Here is a 20670-nt window from a genome sequence, read left to right as displayed (position 1 = left end):
GCCTGGAGTTACCAGAAAGTAACCTTTAAAACAGTGCTCTGTCTTCATTAAAACTACTTATATACAGTATATCTATCAGGCAGACTTGAAATTTGTCCGTTCTTCTTAGAATAGAGGATCTCAACAAGGACTTTTAAGTAGTAGCTTAATAACTGCATATTCAAAGTAAAGAAGGAAACAGCTAGTAAACAAAGAGCAAAGAGCAATTTCTGACAGAAAAAATACTAGGAGAGTCAGGTTCACACAAACAGTTCTTACAGGGGTCTAGTAGGCATTATGTGAGGGGATCACGCTGAGGGTTTCATTTGGAACACAGTATCTTTCAGTACGTGGCTCAATGGTGTCTGAGGTGGAACTGACTACAGTGGGGTCGGACAGAAAACTGCTTTGTGCAGCAATCTCATTTCAAATCATTTCAATTTTCTTTATAGAAAATAGCAAAACATTTTTGCATTCTTCTGAGGACTGGTCAACAGTGTTTACTGGGGGTGCACTATAAATAACTCTTGGTGTGTCCCCACTTTGAGACATCAGGTTGGACAAACTGACAGACAGGAGACAAATTAAAGGAAAAGCCAACATCGAGTGAACATGAACAGCTTCAATGTGCCTTGGCTGAGATTTTAGAAGTCTCTGGAGCTCTACTACAGGGATGGAGCACCAAATCTCTTTCTAAGACATTTTTCTTCAATTTGTCAACCATCTCTCACTATTTTAAATTTTCAAACATTTCAAACACTTCAAGATTTTTTTCTTCAAGATATATAATGACTGAAGATTTGTGATACATGTCCATACATGTTAAAAGAAAACCACAGGCATTATTTAAAGACATATAATGTAAATACGACTTGCCTTTGTTCCACTTCTTTTCTGCCCTCCTATATTCCATTTTCAAAGGTCAATAATAGTCATTTAGTTAAGGGAGGAGCTTTAGCAGACTGCGGAGGCAGCTGTTTTTTCAGAGCCCAAAATGTCTCAGGCCTCCTTCACCCTCACCGTGGCTACCTGTCCACCCCCCTCTGCCCACTTCTATTGTCTGAATTTGAATTTCCCTCCAAAATCCCTTTTTCATTTGCTCACAGTCATTATACCAAGGCACTCCATTAAATCTGGTAATGATACAGATGTTTGACATGTAGCATGTTAAAAACTTCATTATCGTACAAAACAGTTTTTTTTTCTTGCCCATCCAAATGTAAGAATTTCCCTATGGGGTCAAGTAAAGTTCCACACATTTGTATGTTTTTGTGAATTTATCTTGAACTGATTTAGCTGTAGAAAGCCCTGGTATATATGTGTGTTTATATGTGTTTAGTGTATATGTTAGGTACCTGACTGGTTAGGGATTCCAGTCTCACTTCCCACGCTGCCATTCTCCTGCTGGGCTCTCAGGGTCTTCAGGATGACCTGGGTGGCCCCCAGACGTGGCAACGTCACGTGGGTCAAATGGGGGAGGGAATTCTTCTTGGCAAACAGCTGGCTGGTTTCCCGCCGCTTGCGCAGGAAGCCACCTTCAGGGAACAGCACTATCCACTTCCTGTCACGGCTGTGGTAATACCTGTCCAGGTGGTCCTTCAGGTAGACCAGCTGGTTGTCCCGGTGAGCTTTACCCTATAGGTACAAGAGAAAAATACATCTATTTAAAAATAAATTTATCTTAACATTCAGGATTAAAATCAAATTAATCTAGAAACGACTGAAACATTTGAGGCTGTATCCTCTTGTTTCAAATGTAGTTTCATGATTTTTTTTTAAATAAGTGGCAATATGTTGAAACAAGTCAAAACAGGCAGGTTACTCAACTCGTCTAAAAAAAATTTGACACTTGATTAAATAAAATTCTTGATACGTGGTGATTTGCATTCCAAACAAGTGCAATTATCCCAGCCCGCTGGCAGATTTCTTTAATTAACCACTGAGCACAAATGCAAGCAAACAGTCAAGAGAAAACCAACAAACAAAACTCAGAGGTTGGATGCAGGAACACAGTACAGCACTCACACAAGCAGTAATGGGACGAATGAAACTGATGCAATACGTTTTGGCCTTGGAAACATTAAGAGCATTAGCAGTGACAGCCCAGCAAGGACCGGCCGAGTTGTGATTGATTTTTAGTTAGGCCTCATCAAAAGCCATTCTAAATGCATTAGCAGAGGCAAGCTGGACAGTGTGTATAAGTTTGTATGAGCAGTGTGTGTGTGTGTGTGTGTGTGTGTGTGTGTGTATGTGTGTGCGTGTTTGAGATATGTGCAATTACAACATGTATTACAACTGCATACCACAGTGTAATTATGGCTAAATTTACTTACCTTAATTTTGCCAAACAATTTAATTATGACTACTAAAGACAAATTAGTTTTCATTTTGGTAACAAAAATATTTTTAAATGAAATGATCAAAGTTGACTATTTGCAACTTTTTGCTTTTTTCCTTTTGAGTCCTTGCAGCTTCTAAGTGCACTATTTTTTAATGTTGTTGTCGTATTGATTTAAAATTTTACCTTGGGACTGCTGCTGTAATCTTGAGGGGCTACAGCAGCTACATGCACAGTCATGCTTGGAATGTCAGATTTACAAGACAGCTCTTAAGTGTGACCATTGTGGTTTACAAATGCGGCAAAATATTTAATTTTACAACCTATAAAATTTATTTTGGGCAGCTGGTGTGTTATTTGAATAACTTCTTTAGATAAGGCTGGACCTGCAAGTAAATTAGATCAGGTTGGTGTTTGACTGGTTTTAGCTAAATACAAATCTGATTTAATTAAGTGCAAAAAGGGGGTTCACTGCGCTTCATCCGACTGGCTAGAATCAGGTGCCTCACAGACAGAGGACAACTGATTTAATTTACCTCAAAGCTTTTTTGCACTGGCTAAAATTTAATTCTGCTCCTGATGCTTCTTCTCTCAAGAAATGGTGTTTTCCACAAGTGCCGGCTGTCGGCCAGATGATACGGACATCAATCCAGCTGGTCTGTTATGAAAATTACAACAAAACTTATGTTTCTATGCTACAAACTGTGCTTATGTGTTTTTAACGGTATGTGTGCTAAACAGAGATTTGACTCTTGTGTAAAATTGCACTACACTCAGACAGATGGTGAACATGAGTGTAGTGGCATTGTGGGGAAGTTGCTAAGATCTGACCTATAAGCCATGGTAACAAGTGATAAAAACTGTGACCCATTATATATGTATGCATACACCCATATTACTTTTTTATGATTCATTATTGTTGCTATTATTATCATTATTATTATTATAAAATATCCAGAACATGAAATTGCATGTATTTTGCATTTGTTTAGAGGTGTGGCTAATGGTTGTGGACACTGGTAACACTGGTATTTTATGGTCAAAAAGTTAAACTGGAGCCCTGTAGAACAATTACTGATACCATCACAGCCTGTGGTCATGAAAGCGTGCTGTACTGTGTTCAGCCGAGAGATGTGAGAGACATGTCTGACGGACAGCAGATGCTTGAGCGGGTTGAGGCACATGCCTGCTGCGTGAGGGTGCGCAGGGCATTCTTAGAGAGGGTGTCAGGAATGCATGGATGACAAGGCCAGAGGGCTTTGCAGAGCAGGATGAGTGGAAATGACCAAGTCTGCTCAGGCCATCCAACACTGTTAGTCTGGCTGTAAACTCAGGGTCCTTCACACTGGGCACGGTGCCCAATGTAAAATTCCATGACTATGGCAGAGCATTTCCATGACCCAAAAACATTAATTCCCTCCTGCCATGTTTGCGCTTTTTTTGCAGCTCAAAAAAAAGTTTTGAAGGGATAAAGAGTCTGGTTTCCAGTGGGCCAAATGAGGTTTAGTCATTATTTACAGGAAGTTCTTTTCCTCAAAAGTGGTGGACGTGAGTACATTTTGCTATCCACTGACTGTGTGTGTGTGTGTGTGTGTGTGTGTGTGTGTGTGTACATATACATATATATGTGTGTGTGTGTGTGTGTGTATACATATACATACATACATATACACATACATATAGATAGATAGATAGACAGATAGATAGATAGATGTATACTGTGTTGTCAGTGCAGCTGACTGTTGGAATAAATGAAACCAACTGTATATTCCACTAGGTTCCTGTAAGTATCAAAGTGGCAAATTCTGTGAAATTCAAGGCATCCAAATCATCTCAAGAGAATGTGCTCATTTCCCTGACATTCCCTGCCTGAAATTAACCTCTAAAACTTCCATGAAATTCCAGGAATTCTCTGACAAGTGGGAGGCCTGTAGGCTACATGTGTAGGCTTGTCACAGAAGGGCTGCTCTGTTCCAGCTGGCCCTACAGCAAAGGGTCAGTCTGAGCCAGGGGGGCCTAAGCAGCCCTCCTACACTGCACTACTGTCTGCTGCCATCATCGTCCTCAGAGGAAGCAGTAGCAGCGAACTCACATATCTGCTGTCCAGCTGGAACAAGCAGATGGGCAGTGACTCAACTTCGGCAGAGCGTGGAAACATCGGGGCAGCAGCAGCCTCAAGGCTGGAGAAGCTGGCTGGTGACCCGAAGGCTCGCCAGTTTGAGTCCCAGGACTTTCTGATAAAAAGTAGGTGGAGAGATTGTTGGGAAAAGGCCATGAGCCCCAACTGTTTCAGTGGAGCTGCTAAGATGCATACAGAAAAACAAAACAAAACAAAACAAAAAAAAAACAAACAAACAAAAAAACAACAACAACAACAACACAACTACAGCTGTACTGGGCTGCTCCCCCACGTATGAATGTTTGAAATGTTGTGAACTTGAAGCCAGGCGTTTCTGAGAATCTGCTGCATGCTGATTATACTTTCTCTGGGTAATGACACGGTTAAAAAAAAAGACTATAACAAAACAAATACTCTAGTTTCCGTGGTAACGATTGATTGGGTCTTTGTTTGAACTATATGGGATGTGTTTTAACAGATGTTGGTACATACCTGTCTGATAAAGAAATCCCCATGGATCAGGGACACCAGGCCAAAGTTGGTGTATTTGAACACATGGTCCATCAACCACATCATTTTTCGTACCACCTGAAAGAGGGGGGAGAAAAAAAAGTATAACTTTAACAAGCACAATCTTGTTAACAAACCCCCAGTCTTGCTGAATTCTTCACTTTTCTGTGAGCAAGAGCACACGGAAACTGGTCGTGGTGTGTTGACACCCATGCCCCAAAACGATAGTACGATGCTTGGTCGTTACACCCTTCTGATATGCTTCAAGGCAGCTTTGGCATACAGTTGTTCCTGGCGCTTGTTTTAGCACTAAGAGGATAAATGGGGCTGGGGATGCAGTTGTTGGGGCAGATCATGTCATCATGTTTGCACAGTGTGACTCGGCTGCACCGTTGTCGTGCCAACCCGAGACAAAAAACACAGCCGCCCTGACTGTCCCAAAAACCCAGGCCAATCTCTGGGATTTTGCAGAGGGTGTCAGGACAGCAGGCTGTACGCCTGAAGATGAAGCCAAATAATTGATTCTTTGACTACAAGTGTCAGAATTTCAAATTTGACAATTGATGTGGCTTTTCCTTGATGTTCTTGTTTGAAACTCATTTCAACTGCTGAGACTATTGCTAGAAACAGTAGCTATTGCTGTACCAATGCATATCCAGTACATTGGTTCACTAAAGCTAAATGACTGGGTTTCAATATAGGCAATTATACAAGCAATTGGGCCCACTCCAATGTCTACAGTAAATGGCAGACTCATCAATACTGATAAACACCAGATAAATTGATCAGCTGTATTGGCAGTCCTGTCGAGGCAGGACTGCTCTCTCCTCAACTTCTACACCCACTATTCTAGGGCTGCAACTAAAGATTATTTTCATTGATGGTTAATCTATCGATTATTATTTCTATTAACCATTTTGACTATAAAATGTCAAAAATGAGAAATGCCCACATTAAGTTAGCAGAGTTGAAACAAGCTCTTCAAATTGCTTCCCTAGTCTGATTAGTGGCCATTAAAACCCCCAAGGTATTAAATTTACATTGATGAGAAACAGAGAAAAGAGAGCAAATCTTTGCATTTGTGAGGCTGCAGCTAGAAAATGTAGAAAATGTTCAACATGATAAACAACCAACAATTACTTTATTATCAAAAGGCTAATAATTCATTAATTTTCTGTCCATCAACTAACTGATTAATCATCTAGTCATTTTAGAAATATGTTATTCCCAGTGCTAATGCAGGCTGGTGATGGTGAAAACACTACTCACATATTTTCCAGATACAGAGACCATCACTACATTCACATGTAGACAAGAAATCTGATTATGATGAGTAACCAGGTTATGGCAGGAAACCGGGTAACAAGTTTACAATGTGTCACTTTACTCTGATGACCCAAAATCCCTGTATACATGTATACCCCCTTCAACCCCCCCGAACTGTTACAGCAGTGCTTCATGACTTATAGCCAGTTGACAGTTTTGTTGACATAAAATTATTAGGCATTCTTCTGTGAATGTTAAATGGCAAGTTTTAACTCTCTTGGCTGTTGTTCAGTGTGCATTTATTGCGTTTATCCTGTCAGCTTCCTTATCTGCTCTCTCTCCATCACACATGTGCAACCTTAAAAAGCTGTTCCAAAATCAGGGTATACAAGGCACAATAATGAGGTTTCTCCAGGAGAACTCTGGCTGCCTTACACCAATTTCTCTTAATCCCTAACCCTAATTATGGAAACCAGCTTTTTTTTTTTTTTGTTAATATGGCACTTGAAAAATCAGGTAACTGCCTGTACGAGGTGAATAACCTGATTATTAAAGTGCATGCACATGCAGTGTATGTCTTTTTAAAGCTGGGTTTCATTTAACACACACTGTATCCACTTTAAGGGAACAGCTTAACTTACAAGCATATCAACACCTTGAGACGGTTAAGTGTGCATTGGTTCTTCTCCTACACCTCAAGTAAATTTACAATAACAGGAGTGACTGCAAACACACAGGCCAGTCCTTCAGTAAACCACAGAGTAGGTGGGGGGGGGGGGGGGGGGGGGGGGGGGGGGGTATCTTGACCTTGGAAGAAGGGGGCCTGTGATAATTGGGTTAAGTAAACTTATTGACTAGCCTGTTGATGCAGATCCAAGGGGGGCCTGCGCCGATGTTTGGGCCTGATTCTCTTCCCTGTCCGTCTGACACTATATGGTATCAAAGCTCAGGGGATAGAATATCACATTCATTCCATGGATAGTGTCTGTCCTCCTCCCTCCCACATGTCTGTTTTACAGCCTGGAACAGTGTTGTCCCAGAAACAACAAATCCCTGTATGAATATTAAAATGCTGTTTCTAGAGTGAAAGGTGTAAATCTATCATGTAACTGTTTCGGAAACACCCCCTAATCTCTCCTTTTTTGTAAACCAGTCCACAGAACTGAATTTAAAATCCACCCTAAAACACTTTAACACTTAAAAAAAAACAACAACAACAACAACGTGCTGCATCTCTAGGTCCATTTGGTTGTTTGGTGGTGCATTTCTCTTATTTGTGTGGATGTGATGTCACGATGACATTACTTCCAGCACAGCAACAATGGAGTGTGACAGCAGGGAGGTTTTTTTTTCAGCTATTTAAAACATCAATGGCAAACGTAAGCTTTTGGAGTCAGACAGTTCCTCTGAATCAAAGAGCAAGACCTGCTTTTTCGAGACTCACCATTCTCCACCAACATTCAACAATCATACAGGGAGAAATCTGTCGCAGACGTGGAGGAGATGCTAATTTCTCTCACTGTTGCCTCAACAGACCTGAATGCAATGCAGTGAAGCCACATCTTATGGCTCTTTCATCAGTTGTGTGTAAAATGTGACATCATTTTCAATGGTGCTATAGTAATTTGAGAAACCTGGCACAACATACCACAGCACTACTTCCTGTTCACTTTTTGATGGCAAGTGTGTACAAAAAGTCATTATCACTATCTAACAGAGTGGGAGAATCCAAGAGTGGATCTTTCCTTTAATTTCACAAGCATTCCTTTGTTTTACAGTTTACTTTCTCTGTGTCACTGCCATTTGACTAATCCAACTGAACAACTGTGAGTTTAGCTAATCTTTTATAAACTTATCTCTAATGTAAACATCCTGAAGGGAGTGGGAATGTTTTCTCCTAGCCTTACAAAACTCACTGGGAAGTCATTTCAAGTCATCTGCACTCATCAAGGAATCCATGCATGCCCAGACGACAGCCTGCTCAGCAAAAGCCAGGCCAACAGCTCTCCTGCAGGTTCTAATTTCTGCATCGTTTTCACTGATGTGAACTCCCCCTTAACCTTAGCGTCTGTGTTATTCCTGGATTTCGTGGAAGAGGAAACCGACTCTTCTTACCGTTCCCTTGTCCTGCAGGCACATCATGAGGGTGCACACGTCTCCTGTGGCTTGGTGGTTGACTATGACCATGGCTTCCTCTTCAGAGATGGGCCTCACGTCGTCACCCCACTCCGTTACTGTAGGGTCACAAAAACGTTTTAAAAACACTTCAACCAAATGACATTTACAAATAACGTCTTTTGACATGTTTGTTTTATGTATTGTGGAGTACCAGAAGTGAGTATGTTGCATTTAATAAAATACTGTCACATGCTTCCTCCTTTCAGAGCATTTACAGCCTTAAAAGCTGACAGTTTTATAGCTTGTGTACTATCTTCACATTCCATGTATCATGACAGCAATTTCTTGACAGGTGACTGTCCAAGCTGTTCGATTTGCATGCGCTTCCTGCATAAATCTGAACATGCAAGTTAGTGTCTGTTTATACAGGTCCTATGTGTGTAATAGCGACACACTGCATTAACGCTTGCTAATGAGGCCAAACACACCTCTGACCAAACCAGCTCTCGTTTGGATGATCGTTAGTGTGCATTTACACCTTAATCTTGTGCAAATGTTAGCTCTGTTTGATTACAGTGTGATCACCCAGGATGTACGATGATGCCAGATGCAGAGGGGGTGACAGAAATGTTAACTAAGCAGTTTTGAATGAGAAAGGAGAAGTGAGTTTCAGGCAATAGGATCCCTATCACTCTCACTATTGTCCACTCTCAACAGGGCAAACAGGCTAGGATGAAAAAAAAAAAAAACAAAAAAACAAAAAAACATCGACACCAAGGGCTAGTCTGTGTTTTCCTGGCATAGTAAATTCACTTTCATATCCTCTCCTGTGCTTGTCTGAACTTTCTGGTGCTCACTGTATTGTCATATGTGGTCTAGCCCACTCATCTGGCACTTCAAGAAGATTACAACAAATACCACAAATTGTTCACAATTAATAGTGCACTGAGGCCAGAATCAAACAGAAAAGAATTACCGTTGACAGATTACTGTCAATATAAAAATGGGACACTCCAATTAGCTTACTGGACAATGTTTTATCATACTGCCGAAAAACCAACTATAATTAACAGGGTTTGGAGAAACTGACAGTTTAATAACTGTTGGCTAATGTTATGACTGACCAAAATGTAACAAAGCAGCCATCTAAATGGGTCAAAAATGTAATATCTATTATGTTTGCTTCATATGGTGTATAAGAATTTTTGAATTATAACGATAATATAATAATAATATTATAATAATGTCTAATAACATAACAATTTGTAAGAATAAAAATGTAATAAGTTGAGTTATCTTATAATTAGCCATTTGTCAAAAAATGTTTGATACACTAAAGTAATGATGGCAAGTTAATGGAATAATTTGTTTTTGCGTTATCCAAGAATTTATTACATTAATAGGTTATGTTACATATTCAACCCATTTAGAGGGATGTTTTATCACATTTTGTCAGGTTATTAGATTAAGCAGCTATTATTTCCAACTGCAACAGAGTTCTCTGCTGCCATTTTTTCTTTGCCAGAGGGCAAATGTGCTTCAAAATTGAACTATTTAGAGAGACACAAAAACATTAAGGTGGAGCACGCTCTTTGAAATTAACTGAAAATACCCATCCCTGCTTTGAATCTGAAGTTGCACTTGTACTCATGCGATTTTAGTTTCTTTTTTTAGGGTAGCATAACTTTATTTTTAGGAGTATATGCTTCTAAAATAGCAGCACTGCAGAGCTCTGGCAAGGATTATAATCACATCATCATAAGGTGTAAGAAGTAACCGCTGTGTGATATGTCTAGACACAGTATTATTAGCGGCCGTGTTGGTATGGGAGCTACCTAACCTGACTCTCAAATAACATTCTGCTGTTACAATATGCAGGTGGATCAGCAGTAGGCTCCATCCCGCTGTAACAGGAAATCAAGCCTATTTGCATTTATATGACCATAAATAATGATTCTGCCTTAAGCATAACCATGCAAAGGTTTTTGTGTCACAGGAAGCTCCCGCTCAAAGCGGTGAATTATCTATATTAGAAAGCAGACAATTACTACTCAAAAATTACTCAAATTCAGTAAGCTACACTTAACTCTTCAGCCCATACCACAGACATGTTTTTTCCTTTTCTCTAATGATACAACCAGGCCATTTTACAGGTCTGTTTTACCATGTCCAACATAAAACAACTGTGAGGAGTCTAGACCACTTTAATGAGTAGACTGAGAGGCTACATGGTATAGAAACTGAAATTGAAATGCAAACATTTTTTTGACTATGTGTGACATATGCACTGCTTTTCAGTGATTTAGAGCTCCTGCTTGACAGAATGATTACTTTCAAACTGACACTGGCCAGTGTGTCTATCAGCACCTACTGAAACAGGTCTCAAATGGCACTCTGGTCTCCCTTCCCTGATTTACATCGACAGGCCTCTATTCAGTGTTTACAGACTACTTCATTAACCATTCCGCCTGTATCTGACTGTTGACAGGAAACACATAGGAGCTGCAACAAAAGAGGAGACGAGCCTCATGCTGGATGAGGGGTGACAACAACAGTCCTCCTGCAGAAGACACGAGCCTCCTTTGCAATTCAACGCACTTCCAACAACTCTGCATATTAACAGAAAACTAAAAAGGTCTGAGAAGATGTAGGCTGGTCAAAGCCACAGGGTGAGAAGACTCAGCTGGGATGCAATCAGTCACTGGTAATCCCCATAGTTTTGGAAAGGCCTGGCCAACTCAAGTTCTCTGTGTAATGCAAATGCCTGTACCGGGCAGGCCCTTGGGTACAGAGAGAGAGAGAGAGAGAGAGAGCAGTTCCTGTCTGCTGGGGAAGCAGACAGAGCTTCATTAGAGTCGCGTTTATTCACCAAGCAGACTACAACATTTCAGAAAACAAGTACGACTGTCGCAGGGCAACTACACAACACAGGACTGACATATCTGGTGCAGAACCTCACAAAGGCTATGACGGCATATTAAAACAAACACTAGACAAGTATGCATTTGGTTCCACTTTTCTTATTTGCACAGATAACTTGCCCTATGTAGATGATAGGATGTCACATTGAGAAATTTATATAGGAGATGGATACAAGGAAAACTTCCAATTAACAAAACCTCAAAAGGAAATGTCAGCTTTAGACATCAGTTCATCAGAATCAGAGTGTAACGGTTTCTGTCTAGACTGACTGTTTTTCTCTGATGTTCAATAATCAAACAAGCAGAAATCCACTGTAGGAAGAGGCAGTGATAAAAACTTCTCCACCCTAAGTAGCTTTCGTAGACCATAATGTAATGCAGCAACAGACAGGGGCCAACTTGTTATATATAAGCAGGAAGTTCATGCATATTCTCTGGAGCTGTTCTGGAAAATACTACACTAAAGCAGACACAGCAGAGTGATAAATAAATGTGTACACCAAGGAATTACAACACAAAACAACTTGTGGAATGCATCAATTATCAGAGATCATTGTGAATGGCAATATTTGAAGATGCAAGGGTGGATTTTCTATTTTCTGTATTTACTGTGAGCACAACAGTCCTGGCATAAATGGCAGCAATAGTGAGGGGGTTAAGTGTCCCAACTGTGCAACTGCCCAGTGTGCCATAGGATCACAGTCACGAGTAAGGCTGAACTGAACTGGATCAAGTTGAGACTGCAGTGAAGCCAGAGGTCGTGCAAAACAAAGTCACGAGGATCTGCCAAGTTTAGCAAAGTCACAGATGTGCAACATACAAATAGGTTAATAAACAGCCTGAGCTGCACAAATTGCAGATATAACAAACACAGCAAGTCATTTTCAAGACTTTACTGTCACTGGCAGTATGCCTCAAGGGCTCAGGCCGGAGGAGGTCCTCAGCTGATGGTGAGAGAAAAGTCAAGCATTTGTTTTTTTGAGCCTGGGACAGTGCAGCTTTGCTTTCCTGAGCCGATCGAAAATGTTTGCCTAACACAAGATAACTGAGCCTGTTGCTAGGAAATGTGACATCTGATCTGCATGTTCAAGGGAGCCTTTCATTGATGGTTCCATTCTCTAATCAAATGATGAATAGGAACTGAAAACATTCTTAATGATCAAGTTACCTCAGGTCTATAATTATATGCTAAATAAACTCAGGCAAATAAGCTTTTCCTCTGAAATAAACAGCTCAAGCCTATTTATCATGTCATCTGAATACCACACTGGTAGACATCTAGTTGATAGGTACAATTTATCAGAAAAGCAACTAAGTCTTTTTACAATACAAACTATGCAATTATACTGTATGTAAGTGTAGACTCCATTAAATGAGGTAAAGGATCTTTTGTGATGACTCCAAGAGAGTGTCATGCAAACCAACCCATTAGGATTAACCATTTCTGCATAAGCCATAAGTATAAGACTAAGTCATATTTCTGGCACATGGTGATAAAGGCTTTAAAGTTGGTATTATTCTGAAAGCCACCATCAAATTAAGTCACTGTAGTAGCTGCTAAGCATTCAGCATGTTCAAATCAAGATTTAGGCATGGATTACTAAAAGCAAAAAATATTCATACTGCACTTTATTAGCACATATCAGAAACGTATAGGATATTAGTGAATTAAAACTACATGTTTAAGACAGATGGCTCCTTATTGCCTGATCTCACAGTAACTAACGGGGCAGCCACTGTTTATTCATCTTGGTCCTCCGATACACTTGGGACACATCATCTGTGCTGCAGCCTGGCCTCACTGGGTGTTTCGGATATTCCAACATCAAAAATCCTGGCTTAGACAGCCTAGCCGGGGTAAATCAGGACCCAGATAGGTTGAATTGAGTTTAAAAAAATAAAAATAAAAAAAGTGGGGGAGGACAATTTGTTGGATTTGTTGGCATGTTCAATTTAGGCCTCTATCTCTCCCTGCCGACCTCAAGAGAATAAGATCAATCCTCTCGAGCACGTGAATCGAGAGCATACTTGGAGACAAATGACACATCTGTCACACTGGGTGGGCGGGGGGTGGGGTGGTGCGTGTCCCCTGAAGGCAATGTCATTTCATGAGGAGCATACCTTCATGCTTGCTCAAGTCCCCATTTCTGCGTGAGAGGAGCATAAGTGATATCACAGAGACGGGTCATCTGTCAGACAGAATACATTAGGGAAATTGTCTTTGAGAGATGACACAGTTAGCCCAGCAGGAGGACAGCCGTGCTGCAGGCACACTGTCTAATCCAGTAACAGTGGTCAGCTAAACGGCGGACCACTGACCTTGCCTCCCCTCCCTACACCTCCCTCTACCTCTCTAGAGGAGAACGGTGATTTGGCAAGGCATTACACCAGCTCCTCCAGTAAATTAACATGAGTGGCTGTTTGTACCCACTCAGCATGGCACAAAAAAGAAACAAAAACCAAGCAATAATTGTGGCAAACCAGAACATGCACTGACAGACAGTGATCAGTGCAATCTTTTCATAAAAAATGGTTAAAATAACTAAATTAATTAATTAATTATTTAAATAAACAGAGTGGTGAGTAAATGACAGTCAACAGACAAATAAGAGTCTATTTTGCTGAAACTGCCAAATGTGTCTGATTTATCAAAGCCCATTATACGCTGAGATCTTGACCAGGATTATTCCCAGGTTGGTGAAAAAAGGATGGCACGTGTCCAGTGACTCGGTTCAACATCAGACCTGTGTTTTTAATCTGGGTTGTTGGGTGGAAAAAGGGTCGACGCAGGTTGAAATGGCTCATGTTACAGTGCACACTGATGTGAAATAGTCTGCAGGGTAAATGGCTTTGACATGGGAGTGAAAATGGTCAGCTGTGTGTAGTAAAGGGGTCCACGCTTCAAATAAGCACTGAGCGACATGGAGAAAATCAAATATCTCAATAGTATTAACCAAACATCTTGATATTGATACTGTGAAATACTGTAGGGATGACCATTGATTAGATTTTTGATCAACAATCACTAATAATGTGGATATGATGAACAAGCAGGTCGAGGCAACAGATCAGTCTAATAAGTTCAGAAAACTGCATCTCTTCACTTAAATACAGCTTTGATTATGATGTCCAAAATCCCAGATAATACCTAATCTACATGACATATACTATAATATTCATTTATTGCCCAACCCTACTTAAAGTATGGGGTAAACACTGCTCACTGGTGTAAAATGGGGATCAGACACCATTTTTTTTTAAATTTAGTTAACAGATAAAACTGAGATTTTATTAGATCTTGGGGTTTACCAGCTATTAAAGTCTGAGAAAAAAAGGTCTCTGCCTTGACTTAACATGCATCACATTCCCCATTCCTGGATACTCGAACATCTGATGACGACACTGAAATTTCCCTGGGGCACAAATGGATTACAATACAGAAAATCACTTCCCTTTTCTGATGTAAAACCACAACCGTTAATGCTGAAAGCAACAGGGACAAACCCAGAATCAGCAGAACAAATAGAGAGAAAAAAACTGTCTGATGCAGACACTGGCTGAATATGGCTGTATTACACTGGAAACCTATTTACAACACCACCACAGTACTAGCCTCATCAAATTTTTTTGGCACTTTGTACATCTGGGGGAAAACAACCATCTAGTACATCTCTCGAATGTCAATATAGACTCTATTGACACTGCGTTTTTTTTCTGCTAGTTTATAAAACACACTGCTGACGAGGAAAGTCAACACAGCAGACATACAGGCCAGGGAGAGAGATGGAGAGAGGCGGGGTGGGGCAAGCCGGTGTATGTGTGTGAGGAGTTGTTGTGCTCTTAGTGAAATGCAGTTTTTGTTGAGGTCCGTATGACTTGGCCAAAAATGCAAGCCATAGGATCCCAATCAGTGATACAGAGGGAGGTAAACGAGTTTGCTGTATAGCAGCGATGCTTTCAGGGCTCCCTAAAACAACAAAACGAAGCAAAGGATATTGTCCATTCAAAATATCATCCTCTGGACTGAACCTGAGCAGTGTTATTCCAAGCTACCTCTTTACACGGTCCTCACGAGTGTTACGAGAAGAGACACAAACAAAACAATAGGTCTATCTCTTCCTACATTTTCATGCACTAGAAGGGTAGTTGATAACATTAAACTTTTATTAAATTCCACTGGAAACACACTAAAGGCATCCTTTTCTCAAAGTAAAAGCTTCTGAAAGCATATGCTGCCAGGCTTTTAGAGCAGGTATATTCAGCTTTTTAATAGAGACTTTAAGATAAGTGTCAACATCTTCATCCGTGATTGCCTCTGGAGTTTCTTCCTTCACAGAGTTCGACTACACCATCACCAAAGCCCTGCCCACATACTGAATAATCCATTCAAGATATGCTCTGATTGATGAGATATACTGAGATATGTTCTGATTGATACCGTCCAAATGGAAGAATTGCAAACTGATAAATCAACAAAAACGTCATTCTTGAGTGTTCTAAGATTGCAGCTACTCCTTAATGGATGCATTTAAAATACAATGGGACTTTTGGGGTAAATGAAAAGGGGCCTAATTGTGAAAACTTAAAATTGTGATGTCATTTCATATGAGCCCTGATATCAAGGCGCTAAACCTGGTTCACTTAGAGTGCAAATCAATTCGGGAGGTAGGGCAGTGTGACAATAGTGTAGAGAAGACTATCGGTGCTTTCATAAGATATTTTTGATAAACAATCATTAGTAATGCGGATATGATGACCAAGCGGGTAGAGGCAAGAGGCAACTAGAACAGTTGAATAAGTTCAGAATATTGCATCCCTTTGCTGTAGAACAGCTTTTAAAACCAGGAAAGGACGACACTGAGGCCATATAACAATATTATGAAATCCAAAATCCCTGACATCTGTCAGTAGATATAATTTCTTTTAAGGTGACATATTGAAACACCTTCACATGAAATGTTTCTCATAATACAATCTTGGTTCAAGAGCAATACCCTCTAGCATGTGTAGCTCTCGGTGAGATAAGCATGGACTTTGCTGAGAAAATTACTGAAAAGAAGATACCTAATGACTGGTTTCGGGGAAGATTTAAAAGCTGGCACATGTTGCTGTTGAATCCCCATCTTGGTTTCTAACTGCCTCCCTCAAACAATCATGATTTGACAAAGCATTTGACAGTGAAAACATCCTGGTCTCACCCTTTAAGCTACCACAAGCACAAAGTAGGGACAGGATCTTCACTTTGAATGGAGACTGTCAGAGAGATTATCCCTAACCAAACAAGCGAATGATAAATGAAAATCACATTTTCATTGACAAATGAATTCAACAAATTCAACAAATGAATAACAGTTGCCGTTTCATATTCAGCTAAAGGTGAAACACCTACACCTTACTGCTTTAGAAAGTCTGGACCTGGATCATCCTGAGACTGAAACAATTTTTGCAGGCTTTATAGACTTAAATTCACAATATGTAGCCAGTTTCTCCAGACCACCTGGCCATTGGGCAATTTAATCCTGCAAGCTTTAGAGCACCTGCTCATGCTCATCCTTGTACATGTGAATGTGTGATTCTGCAGCTGCAACATGTAGTTGTATTGCTTTGTTTTAGCAAAAAGATGGGGTGACAGATACATTTATTTTAATCAAGGGAGAGTAGGGCTGTAGGGTGTCAGGTCAAAACTAACATGTTAGTTATGCCACTTAAAATCAACATTTCATATGTTGTTGATATTTGTGCCACGCACCCAAGGAAAAGTAACGGCCCAGCAAGTAATTTTTTTTGAAGTCATATTAGGTGGATTCATCCACCGTGCATAAAGCAGTGCTGAATGACTGCATGAACTATAATGGCCATGATTCATTGCACCTATGATGAAGTGTTTTTTTTTTTTTTTTGTTGCTAAGTTGTGGCGAGTGTGTGCCAACACAACGTGAATTGAGAATCTAATAATCAAATGGAAGTTTAATAGTCAGCTGATGTTGCAATCCATTAAGTTGCACTAGATTGCGACCTGAGTGCCTGACAAACATGTAAGTTACTGGACTTCCTAAATGAAATGTCAATAAACTCCCTCCCAACATAAACTGACAACCTGTGGGAAACGCTGCAGCATCTATATCAGTATGCATGCAACGACTGCCAAAAATCAGTATTATACCACACACTGTGGGCTTGGAAATTGGTTCATGATGCACTGCTAAGTAAAGCATTCTAGCTAGCAGGAGCAAGCCAAAATTAGCTATGGTAGAGTGAACTGACCGCAGTCAGCAAGTCACTGTAGCCACAAAATTTATACTGTCACAGCAATGATGTTTTAGCTAAGCTTGGATGAGAGCTATGCTTTGACAAGTAAATGTCTTGTCACTGGTCAGTGCTCAGAATGGTACACTGAATCCCTATGGCTGTGATTACCTTTGAGGTACAGTGAGCCAATGCACATGAGACATGCTGAAGGTTGTATGGCCAGATTGTACAACTGATCAAAGACCAGTACTCTCTGAGGCTGCATGAATCTGGACAGACATTGCTGACAGTATAACCTGCTTGAAGGGGGCCTCTGATTGAATATTGCAGCTTGTCTGGACATTTTTCCAGTGATCAACATGTAAACATGTAGTTTTAATCAACAGACTGATCTCACCTCTTGGGTATCAAGGAAAAAAAAGAAACTCTTGCACACACCCATCTAGCCTCCTCTCTTTAACAAGGCAAAATATTGAGTTTTTTCCTGGAGGCAAGCAGAGCATGGGACATGCATGGTTTTCAAGTTAGATCAACTGAAATTTTTAACGGTATTTACTGGGGAACCCCTGAGTGCTGTCATCTGCCACATTTGCTCTCAGTTCTACCATTCATCAAATGACTCAAACTGAGATTTTATGAGAAGCTTGAAGGTGACCTTTCCATTCAAGCTATGGTTCACTCTACAAAATTATCCCAAAAAAAATCCCAAAAAAAAACCTGTGCCAAATGAGGAGAAATATATAAGACACATCTCCTTGTTATTTGGCCATGGTAAGATGATCCCTTCTCATCTACAAGGCACCATGGCTGTGCTTCTCTAATTGAGATGACGTAACATCCATCATGTCTCTGATAGTTAACCAAAGTACAGCACGCAAAGTGCAAAGTTTCAGGCTGTAGATGATTGGGCTAATCCCACTGATATAGCACGCAGTCATCAACATTATTTCAGCATAAGGATAACTGTTATGTTACTCCCTTACAAGTCCTGGGCAGAATGGAACGAAAATGTGGAGTATCACAGTAAGGCTGTGACCTTGGGCACAACCTGGGTTTTAAATACTAAGCACTGCCCTGATAAGAAGGTCACTGACATGGTGGAGTGAGCTTGTGGTTAGACAAGACTGCTTTTGAGAGAAAGGTAACAGGGTTGATAACCCCAACAGGCAGGATCCATCCTTGTTGAAGTGTCCTTGAGTGCGAGTCATGGCACTGATCCTCTACCTCCTCCATGCGTGTTGCTCTTGCATACTGACCTCTCTGATAATCTTTTTATCTAACACACCATAGAACTTCATGCATGAGCGAGATCCTGAATGAAATTTTGTATGATAATAGTAATCTGGTACTCTAACTTCCTAAAAATGTATGCATTATGTTGCCAAAAGGCTGGAGTTAAATTACCACTATTATGGTCATGTCTTACTTCCAAGCACTGCTCATCAAGGTCTGTTACACACCATTTGCTCAACGCAACACCAGGTGTTCTATAGGCAGAGTGCTTTGCATTATTAATCAGCATGCCTTGTTGCTCTCCATGTTCACCACCTAGTAATTTGTAAGCATTCCGCTTGTGGCTCGGTGCAACCAAACACCTTTGACAAGGCCAAATCACTTCAAAGTTCAACTGGTCAGCTGAGAGGAACCAAGAAACGCTTGAGGTGTCCTGCTGTTCTAGTGCCATGTCTGTCAGTAGTCACTGTGTTAGTATGCAAGTTGTCAGCAGGTCTCTGCAGCACAGTATCACAAAGTCAAATTTCCTGTGCCTTGACTGCACTTACCAATTGGAGTGACGCTGACTGTCAATGAATGCTCAAGCAGCACAGCCTGAACATATGTACCTACACTGATCAGCTGCACATTTCATTATGTGACAGTGTTCTGTAGGTCTACTATTTTAGCAGCAGATGATTGATATAAGATCATGTTTCCCAAAAAGTTAAGCAGAGACAGGCATTTCCAATCATTTACACAGATTATACAAACACCAATATCTTCCATGCAGGTATGTTTCTTGGAAATCATTTCACTATAGAACCATGTGTGTTAGCGACTACAGATTTGTACACTATGCCCTCACCAGTCGGCAGGGATCACGGGTGCATCTAAACAGGTTTAAGGGCAATCCCCTGTATACTTTGCCAAACAGTAAACAGTGGCCACAAAATCCTACCACTGCTTGCCAGCAGCTGTACGTGGGGAACATATGCATGCAAAGTACATGGAAAACATGCATAGCATTGGCATATAAATATCTTACCTGTATAACCTGCGACCCAGCCCCATGAAGACACCATGGCGAGCATCCATTTGAACATTATTCCTTCAATGTTCCAAAACGTGGGACTGTCCCATATTCTCAGCGGCTGAAGGAGGAGCAGGTATAAGCAGTAGGATGGAATGGCTACACAGTTATTAATGAACATAAACACGAAACGAAGCACAGACTTCAGCAGAACCCAGCCCAGTTTGCGGGCGCCGTCCAGGAGCTGTGCCATCCTGATGCACACTGCCTGTAAAAAGACACACACAGCAGCAGGTTAGCATCCCATTTCCATCTCCGATGCCTCAAAAACAAGATAAGCAGCTTGTTTACCAAAGAAGACAACGAGGCGGACGTGTGCACTCGCTATTAACAACCGGTCGAAACAATCGCCTGTCGTGCTCTGAATAAGAAACAAATCCGCTAGATAATGTTATGTCATGCACTCTAGAAAAAACTGAGTGGTGGATCTGCTGTTAACCGGTTGAGGGTCAGGCTATTTAGCGGAATAAGAATATGACAAATGTGTAGCTGTGCGTTAGTGAAAGCTATCTTTGCGCAGTGAAAACACGCTGTAATATATAGTTACTGGGGGGAGAAATCTGCAATGTAGTATGTTTTTCGTGACTCCCAGCTAGCTAGCTTGCTACCTACCAGCTAGTTTGCATGCAATGATAGAACCATAAAAGGACCAGTCGACTGGGACGTGAACGACTCCTTTAACGTTAGTTGGCGTGCTAGCTAGCAAGAAGCTGATTTAGCATAACGGGGACAGATGTAAGGAGACAGTTGTGAGGTGTGACAATCCGGAGAGCACTGTTAAATCCAGTGAAAATGCACATTTAAGGTAGCTAATGAGTCGAAGTACTTGGGTGACTGTCCAGACATTGTACCCGCACTTTTATCT

General features: G+C 40.8%; 1 protein-coding gene across 1 annotated transcript in view; it reads right to left on the bottom strand.

Moving 5' to 3' along the window:
- lpgat1 (lysophosphatidylglycerol acyltransferase 1) overlaps positions 1-20670 on the bottom strand; it is a 43563-nt gene that overhangs the window by 22181 nt on the left and 712 nt on the right. The window contains exons 2-5 of the mRNA XM_030047052.1: positions 19761-20013; positions 8328-8446; positions 4929-5024; positions 1335-1614 (exon numbers count right to left, since the gene is read on the bottom strand). Of these exons, the coding sequence (XP_029902912.1) occupies positions 1335-1614; positions 4929-5024; positions 8328-8446; positions 19761-19998 (733 nt within the window). The 5' untranslated portion in view covers positions 19999-20013. The remainder of the gene's footprint in view (positions 1-1334; positions 1615-4928; positions 5025-8327; positions 8447-19760; positions 20014-20670) is intronic.

This window comes from Myripristis murdjan, chromosome 24 (genome assembly GCF_902150065.1).
Source record: "Myripristis murdjan chromosome 24, fMyrMur1.1, whole genome shotgun sequence".
Lineage (NCBI taxonomy): Eukaryota > Metazoa > Chordata > Actinopteri > Holocentriformes > Holocentridae > Myripristis > Myripristis murdjan.
Note: the sequence above shows the minus strand (reverse complement) of the source record. Positions and strands in the feature narration are given on the sequence as shown.